Here is an 11,594-nt window from a genome sequence, read left to right as displayed (position 1 = left end):
AGTGATATGACATCAACACCGTGTCCCTTTGAAGAGGCAAACAAAGGCTCCTGGTTCAGTGTTTACTTTGTCCGGAGTGAAAGGAAAGCACTCGGGACCCGGGAGGGAATCTTTTGCCAAGCTTGTAGTGCAGCCTCACTCGCCCTTTCTCTCTCTCCCTCTCTCTCTTTCTCTCTCTCTCTTTCCCCACAAGGGCAGAGACATCTAAAAGGACTGTACCTTGGTGAGCGTCCAACAAAAGCTCTCTGCTGAATTTCATCCTCCTTTGAATTTGTGTTTGAATAACACTAACAGCTACAAATCAAAATATGTTGGACACTGAGAGTGAGGTCATGGGATGTAGATCATTGTGGCTTCCAGAGAAGTCTCCTTGTGTGAGAGACGGGAAGGGTGGCTGCTGCTTTGACTGATGGCTGTAGAGACTGAGAGAGCTGTTTGGTGCCCATTCTCTTGAGACTAAGTCCATGCCTGTGCCAAACCCCTAATTTTCCCCCCCTGCAATATATTTCATTAAACTTTTAACTCTTTGCGAGGTAATTCGCTTGACATTTCCAGGCTGTGCTGTTGAAGGCTGCCGAGTGTTCCACTCTCTGTATTTACTGTCTGTCTCTCTGTGTAATTTTATGTCAGAGCAGATATTTGCCTAATGCAGAGCTAAAAGTATATTCCAAAAATCTTTTTCCCTTATAAAACGCACAAGAACAAGAACAGTGAAATGGATGAAACTGTACAACATGCAAACCAACAACGCTGAGCAGCACGGCACAGCATTTCACAGTTACAACCATGCCGGTCCCAGTGGCGCAGATATAATTAAGACCTCTTCTTAATTACTTAATAAGCCTAATTAGTAACATTTCTGAGCAGCAGATTTGGCTGTAAGAGCGATGGAAATCAGACGAATGTTAAGTCTATTTGTTATTTCATTTAAATCCTAATGTTAATGAAATTAGTGCATCATGATATAACGGAAACAAGCCACACTGGGATTGACCATAGGGTTAATGCAGTTTTTTATGCTCCTGATAAACATTCAATTAAGTCTTACAAAAGGAGGATGAAAAAAAAAAAAAGAAATCATAGAAAACAAAAGTAAATATAGTTTCTGTTGGCTGCACCAGTCATGAAGCTTTTATTGTATCCACCTTTTCTTCATTTTTCATTAATCCGTGGCCAGGTGTGATGGAGAGGTGCGTGAAACTGACCGGGGGTCTGCTGTGTTGTCGTCAGAGGCGACTAACTAAGGCGAGCCCACCAATCACGCACCGGAGCTGCTGCTGCTGCATTCTTGGCCACTTAATTAGAAGTTGTTGATACCACAGAAGGTGTCACCAACCTTTTCAGGCACTGAACAGATGGTGTCCCCTCTTTTTGAGGTCCTGCCAGTGCCCACTCTGTGGCTCCTGGGAAAATGACCTAACTCACAGGCAGCTGCTTAGTGCGGCTTGAGTGATTCTTTACAGGCACTTCTATTGGAAGGGGGTGGGGGTGGGGGGCTTAGCAGGACATACCACTGCAAACAAGGGGTGAGACCGCCATAGTTAGGCCCCTGGAAAGCTGCAGAAATCTGTTTTGGTTGCAGCGCTGCAGTTGTTAAAGCTGTGTTTTTAATGGCGTGTGCAAAGATGAAGCAAAGACCTCGACCCTGGAGATCTTGATGTCTCAGTGCTGGTTGGGTTTGTGTGCACCTTCCTCTGCTGATGGCAGATGGTGTGAATATCAACAGAGAAAGGACCTGGGAAGGCCTGCAGAACAAAAAGTGAAAGGGGTTCCTCGACAGTTACAAAGAGGCCCCATGGATAGGTGGGGGGTGGGGGGTGGGGTGGCCTTCATCCTAATGGATAAAAAGAAGGAGGGGAGTAAGAGTTTGCAAGGGCATTCGCCGTCAAGGAATGAGAGTGGATGGAGAAAATGCGAGGGCCGCAGATTCGATATGTGTGGAGGCGGGGGGTCGGGGGTTTAACATGCTTCGTGCTGCGTGGACAGAGGATCTGCTGTCACTCTGTAGTCGGCTTGGCGCAACCTCCCTCCAACCACGCAGGAGGTGGAGAAAGAACAAGTTGAAAATTGGATGACTGTGTTTTCTGACTAATTAGCTTGATATGCATTACATTATGTGGGTTTCATCTTAAAGACATTTTAACCTTAACCATTTTTGCAGCGATTCCAAAAACACATTCTTTAAAGAACACGTAGAAATCCTGTGATTTAACTACTCAGAAATGTCACAAGCCACTACAGCTATAAATCCTCTGCACACATTTCTATTTGGAGAAATCACAAGGCTCTTGCTGGACGTAGCAGTGCGCTGCTCTCTGAATTCCTTGCTACTGATGATGAGATGGCTGAAAAGCTAGGGAGTCTTCTTGAAAAGCGGCTCAGCTCAGCGGTGCTGTTTCATTGACATGGCAGGGGACATAAAATCTGTCATTTTCATCATGTTCTATCGTGGGTAAACCTGTTTCCTGCAGCTTTCTCTATCAGATATATGTCTGTGTGGGTTTATGGCCGCGGAGCTCGGGCAGGCCCGATCGATCTGCGGGAGCTATAGCTTTTAATAGGTGCACAGCTCTCGCTGAGGGGTACCGGGTGGGGAGGGTATATTAAATGACTGAAAGTGAGCAAGGTGGCAAGCCCCGGTCACCAACATTTTCTGTTTTATGAGAAATCAGGGAACCCGTTTTCTCCACACTGAAATATCTTATGTATCAAATCAAGAACATTAAGCAAAAGTATATGTTTGTGACAATGATGTGCATCCACATGTACTGTCTAAGAGTCTGTTTGGGTTTTAATGTAACAAGACAAAAACCCCAGAGCCACATGAAAGAATCATTATTTATGTCATGGTGAAGGATTATTTTCTAAGGGCTTTAAGTTACAGATTTCATATTAATAAAGCTTATGTTACAGGACAAGTTAGGTGACACAGGAATATCATTTTAATTTATGCATTAATTTGTGAGTTAATTATCTAATTAGCATAACCGGATGCATTTAGTGTAATGGTCATTATGGTCACCAAGTGCCTCTTGTTGGTGTCGAATCTGCCACAGCAGTACTGTACTGAAGAGATGTGTGTGGCTGTAAAGATCAGAATCCTCGATGAATTGATCTTACCAACAGGTGTAGCCTGATATATCTTATTCCTCTGTGCCATAGAGCGCCATTCTCTGGCAGAACTACTAAAACCACATCAGTGGTACTGTTGCACTGTTCCTGCACATCTTCCTTCATGAGCATGAACATGGGCGCTGTAACTGATTCAATCCCACATCCACTGTCCTGGTGCCATTAACACTCGCTAGTGGGTACCACTTTACAACAAGACTATCCGCATAAAGGATTTATAAATGGTTTATAATTAGGTTATTAATTCTGTTTTTAACACTTTTTAAATCGTTATAAAACAGTTTCCATAAATTGATCCAGGCTCATTATTTGGCAAGATCAAGATTAATGCTTACTACTCATTAATCTTACTAATGAGTTACTACCATTTATAACTGGTAAAAGGAGCCTTGTAAAGCCTAGTAAGCATTAACTTGATCTTGCCAAATAGTGAGCCTGCATCAATGTATGGAAACTGCTGTAACTTATTTATAATTGTTTAATTATGATTTATCAAGTGTTAATAAGCTAATGAATAACCTAATTATAAGCCATTTATAAATCCTCCATAAGGGTAGTCTTATTGTAAAGTGGGACCCACTAGCGCACAAAATGTGGATTAATCTGCCACAGAAAATAGTTCCAACGAGTGCATTGCTTAGAGAGAGAGTGATGTTTGCTAAAAACTACAGTGACCAGCTGCGTTAGTAGACTGCTGAGCCTTAATTAGAAGTGAAATGAGAATGAAAGTGTTGTGACCTGTTTTCAAAGAAACATGTCTTCAGTAGGAAGGAGGTCTGACAGTAATTTGAGACTAAATAACACTTTATTGGTTTTGGTCATGAGAAAAAAAAAAAAGAAGAAGAAAAACGTAGAGTAACGCCATTCAGACCAAGCTAAGCATTGCAGGAAAAAAGAAGGCTCCGTCATGTTGTCATTACAGCAGAGCAAAGTTTTAGTAACAACATTAAAATTAGTTTCAATGCTACTTTAAATCACAGCTCCTTGTGATAAGTTCATTTTAGTTACTTGTACCACACACTGATACTTAATGAAAACGCTTCTATCTCCAGTCATGCAGTATAAGGAACCTGAATAGCCAAATAATAAAATATTTAGGTTCTTTATTCCTCATTAGGGTTCATGTGAAGTGATGCCTTAGCAGTCACGAGTCTCGGCTCCTGCATTCAGCTGTTGCCAGCTGTGTTTTGCTCCTACTCTTCACAGCTTTCACAAACCCCTCGAATGACCTTGAACTTCAGCAGCGCACCTCAACCCCACACACCCGTCTGCCTAATGCTATTACGCCAGGCCCTACATGCTAAAAGTCATTGGTGGTGATAGTGGCTGATTAGATTGTGTCCATTGATCGTGCGGCGTGCTGTTAGGACGAGGACGTTGTGGGCTGCAGCTCCTGCCTCTCCTCCTCACACACAATGACAGTCTGAGACAGAGGAGATGGAGCCCCATGCAGGGCAGCAGATTGAGTTATTGATCAGCTCTCCTTTCTCCTGTCTCTGTCTGTCTCTCGGCGGCTCCAAGAGACCCCGTCATCAGGATAATGAATTTCACTTATTGCAGATTAACGGCATAAGGTTTGTGTGGTAATAATGGCAGAAATTAGCTCTTTGTCACCCCCTCTGGGTTTCCAAAAGGAGGAGGGATGAAGGTTGTCACGGCCCTGTTACTCAGTCTGGGGACTGTGATTTTAACAAGAGGGAGCTGAAGGAGAGAGAGTGCATGAAAAAGAAAGATTTGAGGGAGAATTAAGGGGAGACCTATGAGGGCTGTGATTTCAGCATCACTGAAGCAGCAGAGGAGAGTTCTGATGCAAGAAATTCAGGTTTGATGGAGGAGAGTGAAGGAGAATTTAAAGAGGAAAAGCAGACTAAATAGCAGGCGGCTCTGTGGAGAAGAGAGGGCAAAGAGGAAAGATGAGAGCAGATGATTCAAAAGAGATGTAAAGAGATGGCAAAGCAGGAGCAGTAAAGTGGAGGAGAGAGACTAAGATAGGCAGTGGTCACACAGACACCAGGCAGCGATGCCGCTTAAGGGGCGGCCATTGTGTCTCCAGCACCCAGATTGGGGTGGTAAAGAATGAATAATGAGGCTTGATTACAGTCCATGAGATGGCACATTGTTCAGGATCAATCCTCCAGGCAATTACAGGCAGCACAAACAGCGGCCCTCAGCCTCAGCCCGGACAGTGCGGGAAGCGATTGTGTCAGAGGACAACATCATCTTCGTCAATGACTTGTTGCCTCCTTGTGTCGCAGCCATTAGCACTTACTCCGCTTCTGCAGCACGTTCAGCCGCCCACATAAAAAACCTTTTGTTTCACGCGTGTGTGAGGACGCAAGTGCAACCGCATGCTGGTGTTTATGATATATTGTCCATGAACACATGTGATAGTATATAATTGAGTGGATGCTTCCTGCTTGTTTCAGGTTTGGCTTTGGATTGTTGGATGCAGGGCTGATGGTGCAACAGGCTGCACACTTCAACACTGTTTCTCCACAGAGGGAATGCACCCAAGAAGTCGCACTTCATCCTGCCAGGTAAAACACTTTTTTTCAGCTTTAACTGGTATGTTTATGTTAGTTTCTAATGTTCTATTTTTATTACTTTTACTGATTTTTGTTGCATATATATTCTAATTTTGGTCTCAAATTGACTTCCCCACAGGGATTAATAATCTTTGATCTTCTCTTCATCTATACTGTCACTGCTTTATGTGTGTATAAAATATATTAAGTATGTGAGAAAGAGATTTGGCTGCTGACTGACAGATGTGATGATTTTTGTTGGCTAGGATTCTTTCCTCAGGAGGTGTGGTCAGTTTGAGCATCCAATCGGAGGCCTGCCATGGGAGGACTAATGAGATCAATACTCTGGAGCATGTTCAGGTTAGCAAATCGAATAGCATGAACATACAGTACATTATCCGAGAAAAAAAAAAAATATATATATAAATATATATATATATATATATTTTTTTTTTTTTAGGAATAACTTATATATAAAAATCAACATTTTGCTCTCTTGCTGAGAGTTAGATGAGAAGATCCATATCAATCTGTCTCATGTGTGAATCTACAGCTAGAAACCGTTAGCTCAGCTTAGACTGGAAAGTCTAAGAAGTCTCTGTTCCAGACTAAGAAACAGTTTGGTCTCTTCAGTGTGAATTAGTGAACTTTAGCAGGTGACTATCAGGTGGATTTTTTTTTATCTTTGGACAGAGGGGGCTAGCTGCTCTCCCCAACTTCCAGTTCCTAAGATAAAATGTCAATTAGACAAAAAAGGAGGAAAAATTGCAATAAGTTTGAGGGGAGGGTGGAAAATTCAGTTTCCACCTACAGCATTGATAGATAGATAGATAGATAGATAGATAGATAGATAGATATTCTCTTATATAACTATTTTGTGGTTCGGCTGTAAATCTGATCCTACAGCCTTTGTTCCCTGTTGCCCTTGACAAGATACAAATCAAGAAATGCTCAAAACTTAACTTCTGCCAACAACTGGGGAAGCTTGAAGATTTCATACAAATTGTTTTCAGGTTTCTGTGTCATGTGTTTTATCTGAGAATAGAAGAGATAACAAAAGGATCACACTGTGAGGTGTGCTGTGTCGGCTGTGTCATTTGTAGAAAATGGCATAACTGCGTTTTCTTGAGCACAGGCGCATACATGCAAATGTGTTTATGTTTGACTGTGTCAGCAGGCATACATACTGCATGTGTCAACGTATGTGCACATTTGGGTTTGTGCGAGTTATCTGTGTTTGTGAGTGTGTGTACTTGTGAAATAGCAAGGAGAGAGAGAGAGCTGGAGTGTGTCAGCATGTAAATTGAAAAGGCTTCATCTTTGCGGCTCTGCTCCCTGGAAGAACGCGTGGGTCAGACCATCGCTGCGAGGTGTGATTGATGGACGTGTTGCCGTGGTAACACGCCGTAAACAGGAGCGGGCTGTCAGTCTTTTTGCAGCTTGGCGGCTCTCTCTGCGATGTGCCATTGTCACACCAGATGTGCTGCTTGTGATGAACAGGGACAGGGAGAGTGTTTACTGGGAGGGGATGGAGGGGTTGGGGGTTTGAGGGGTACATACGCTTATTTAAATCATTTAGCTAATAATCCCCTCAGCCATCTTTGTCGCTGTGTCTGTTCTACGTCTTTGTCTTCATCTTTGGGTGGCTATGGACAGATCATTGGTTTTTCCATCTCTGACACACAATACTGCAGCTCGACTCATTTGATTTGGATTTAAACTTTAAATAGAGCAGGTTACCACTGCACTGCAGGATTTCCAGATCAGAGTTACTCTGATTGACCGAATCTCAAAGTGTCACATTTATCTTCTCAGATATCAATAATGAGTACAGCAATCCCATATTTTTAAAGGAATAGTTTGCCATCTTAGGAAATACACTTGTTTGCTCACTTGCCCAGAGTTAGATGAGAAGAGTGATTCCACTCTCATGTCTGTAAGGGAAAGTATGACTCTACTGCCAGTTAGCTTAGCTTAGCACAAAGAGTGAGGCCAAGTCCACAATACTGACGGACGGAGAGACTGACGGACGGAGAACGTTTTCATTTGAAAACACTGTTTTCATTTGAGAAGATAAATGTGACACTTTGAGATTCGGTCAGTCAGAGTGACTCTGATCTGGAAATGCTGCAGTGCAGTGAGGGACAGCAATGACAGCTACAGTGTTAAAAAGCAGAATTAAGAAGTTCAGTAACACTTATATTTCATTATTCGAGTTGCATTCACCACTTGTAGTCGAGGCAGATAAGACCCAATTGGTGAGCCACTGTGGGTGTTTACGTCATTGTTTCCAAAGGTCTCTGTTTTCGGTGCTCAAAAACTCAAGTGCAACATACTCCAACGTAGTAATGTGGACGTAGCCTGAAAGTGGGGAAGCAGGTATCCCTGGCTCTGTGCAAAGGCAACAAAGTCCACCAAACTGCATCTCTGGAGCTCATTAATGAACACATTATATGTCTTTTGTTTGAGCCGTACAAAAACAAATAAGCATATTTCCCAAAATGTTAAACTATTGCTTTAAAATGTGTATGATTGGTTTGAATGGGTGTTACTTGACATTTAAAGTAAAAATGTGACTATTTAATCTGTCAAGTATGTTTAAAAGAATAAAGAGAAGTCATTATTTCCCTTTTTTCTGTCACACTCAATAAACAGCCACAGGATGTCAAACAGTGGTATTGACAAGCTGCAAGAAAGCCCTCATCATCAATGGAAGATAACATGTTTACGTTGCTCTGTCTCTGCACACCCACTTCCTCCCTCTTGTTTTCCGTCTTTGATATCAGCGCATCAGTCTCCTTATTCACACACCTCCCTCTTTTTTTCATTCCTTGCCACCTGTCTCTCACCAGGTGAGAGTGAGCATCAGCGCTGTGTGTCGTGGCGACCTCTCCATAAGCCTGGAGTCTCCAGGCGGCACAGTATCACTTCTGCTGGACACACGACCTAACGACGCCTCTACAGCCGGCCTGAGAAACTGGACCCTGATGACTGTGCACTGCTGGGATGAGCAGCCACGAGGCCTTTGGACCCTCCGGGTGAGAGAAATAATCAGCTGCCATTTGCTTTTTGTTCGTCTTCATTTATAGCCACACTAGCACCTAGCTAATCCTCAACTGTGTTCAGTGCTAATTAGCTAATTTAAGCATGCTAACACAGTAAATTAAGATGGTGAACATGGTAAACATTAGACCTGCTTAACATCAGCGTGTTAACATTGTCATTGTTAGCATTCTGTAAGCATTTAGCTCAAAGCCTGTTGTTTTTTGTTTTGTTGTTTTTTTGTTTTGGCGACTTTGAAATCTACATAAGTAGAAATTGCACTAAAATCACACAGTTCATTCACCTGTGTTGTTTTGACGGGTATATTATTGTAGATGGCCTAGAAATTGTAAGCTTTACTAGCATCTCTTCTGCCTTTGATATGACTTTGAATCCAGCGAAGAATTCGTTTTTTTGTCTGTATAAGCCCTCTGTATCTGTGAGAACAAGTGATAGGTAACAATGCTAGCTCACAAAATCTACCCCAGAAAACGCCTTCTTGGCAAAGCTTGTTTACTAATTTTCACATACCCTCCTGGAAAACTTATTTCACATACCTTCTCCCATGATATAGAAATGATTTGCTCTGCTTCACATTGTCCTCTTCCAGTAGCCGTGGCGTATAGAAGTTTAAAAATAGCCCAGCACAGCACAGCTCAGCTCAGCTTGGTTCAGTTCATTTTGCCATAGCAATGTGAATCATCCTCTACTTTCATCTCCGAGCTTCAGCCAAGCATGGCAATCTTCATTTTCCTCCCCGCACTCTTCTTTTCCTGTTTTTTTCTCTCATAAATGTGCTGATGTTTGATATGGAGGAAGGAGCTAAAATGGAAGGGAAATTAAGACTGGAAGGTTAAGTAACCTTGGCCGAGTTTGACAGACACAATACTGCCGACGTCTGATTAGAATCCATACTCACAGACAGCAGCGCACTGAGGTCATTTACTGTATATACGTGTGGGTGGTAGCAGTAGAGGTGGTAGAGGTGGGGGGGGGGGGGGGGGGGGGGGGGGGGGCTCTCACTGTGTATGTATGTGTGTGTGTGTGTGTGTGTGTGTGTGTGTGTGTGTGCAAATAGGCATCAGTCCTTGTAAACAGTTGGAGGTTTATAGAGAAAAAGCTGTGAAGATGAAAGACACCCGCCCCCTGTCCTCTATCACCTACCTCTTCCTGCAAACACACACACACACACACACACACACACACACACACACACATACATGCAAACACACACACACACTTTCTCTCTCTCTCTACCTCTGTGTCTCTCCCACGTCCTCGTGCAGATTTACTGTCCCCTCTGTGACCAATTACCAGGACCCGGTGTGTCGCAGAGACAGGGAGGAACCACTGTGAAGCCGAGCCACATAACAGCGCCTCTGCTCATTACCCGAGGGCCGAGACGAGTCACCGTGATGCTCGCAACACGAATTAACACTCGCATCTGACGTTGCGCGTGCCATAGCACACCGCTAATCAGCATATACACAGACACACTGATTGGTTTAACGCTGGTTGTCAACTTTACCATAGATTGGAGAGAGACATGAGAAACACACAATCACAAATGCAGGGTGCCAAATGTAAGATGGAGTGTTACAACGTATGAAGGGAACACACACCTAAAAATAAACTTGAAACAACATTGACTAAACCCTAACTGGCTTTTAAATACATTACAGTCTCTACTAATGATCTATTTTTGGCTATTTAGTCACTTTTACAAGTAACAATTTGTACTATTATGGTAAAAAAATCTCTTTACATGTGTTATTATTTGATGGATTTTGATATTTTCTGTGCTGTTTTGAAAATCAGAATTGCCTGTGACAAACAGCCATGCCAGGGAAGTCTTGAAATGGTACTCAGACAGAAACAGAGGACTAGACAAGAGAAATAGAGGACAAACAGGACTAATAGAAAAGAAAGAAGGAGGGATGGTAGAGAGTGAAGGGTAAACTATAAAATGGAGGCCCTGGGAAGAGAGTTTAACTGGACTATCTGCTGGATCAGTGTTTAAAAACTCAAGGGCAGCAGAGGAGGAGGAGGAGGGAGGAGGAGGACGAGGGTCTGTGGAGAGTCTATATTGATTTGTCATGATGACAATTGTCAAAAAAGCGCTGTGTTGCTGCTGGAATAAAAGCGGGACTGAAGTGAAAAGGGAGCGAGTGTTATGGCTCGAGGCTCGGCTGACCTTCCAGCGCTGTGAAGGAGACGAGACCGCAGGGCTGGAAACATTCTCTCTCTCTCTCCTCTCGTATCTGCTCTCCGCTGTGCTCGCTCTACCGCCATCTGTGACGCCTCAGCTCAGCTCGGTGCTTTTACTGTTGATCAGAGACAATATTGCAGGCAGTATTGCACAGTATAGAAACCCAACAAACAGCAGTGTGCAGTATGCATTCAAAACAGACTGACATGATTAATCACATGATTTCAGACCCATAATATATAAGCATCAATATGAATGACAACCATTAAGGATAGTTCATAAGCAGATAAAAGTCTATCAGATATGATTTTGACTCTGTGTCAATGACACTGTGTGTCCTTCATCTTTCTTCATTCTCTCTCTCTCTCTCCAATTTTATCTCTAACTCTCTCTATCTCTGGTTTCTCTTGCTCTCTCTCTCTCACACACACACATACACACACACACATTATGCCTGTCTCCCTCTGATCCTCTCATGCAGAGCTAAGAGGTAAGAGGTTTTATAGGAAATAGAAAACTATGACAGTTTAAGACATTTCATTTATGGCTAGTATCAATAATGACATTAATTTTAAGGTTAATTTAAAAGGTCAGTTCACCCAATTTACAAAAAGAGTTAAAAAGACAGTATTTTCTCGCTTACCTAAGTCGTATCTAGAGTTAGTTTTGGATCCTCCTCCTGTGAA

The 11,594-nt window shown here is 42.8% G+C and overlaps 1 protein-coding gene across 1 annotated transcript in view; it reads left to right on the top strand.

Annotated features, from left to right (window-relative positions):
- Window positions 1-11,594, top strand: part of LOC130172123 (proprotein convertase subtilisin/kexin type 4-like) — a 177,801-nt gene that overhangs the window by 146,214 nt on the left and 19,993 nt on the right. Inside the window, exons 14-16 of the mRNA XM_056380558.1 lie at window positions 5,559-5,669; window positions 5,924-6,017; window positions 8,510-8,695. Of these exons, the coding sequence (XP_056236533.1) occupies window positions 5,559-5,669; window positions 5,924-6,017; window positions 8,510-8,695 (391 nt within the window). The remainder of the gene's footprint in view (window positions 1-5,558; window positions 5,670-5,923; window positions 6,018-8,509; window positions 8,696-11,594) is intronic.

Source organism: Seriola aureovittata, chromosome 7 (genome assembly GCF_021018895.1).
Source record: "Seriola aureovittata isolate HTS-2021-v1 ecotype China chromosome 7, ASM2101889v1, whole genome shotgun sequence".
In the NCBI taxonomy this organism is placed as follows: domain Eukaryota; kingdom Metazoa; phylum Chordata; class Actinopteri; order Carangiformes; family Carangidae; genus Seriola; species Seriola aureovittata.
This window is presented reverse-complemented; position numbering and strand designations above follow the sequence as displayed.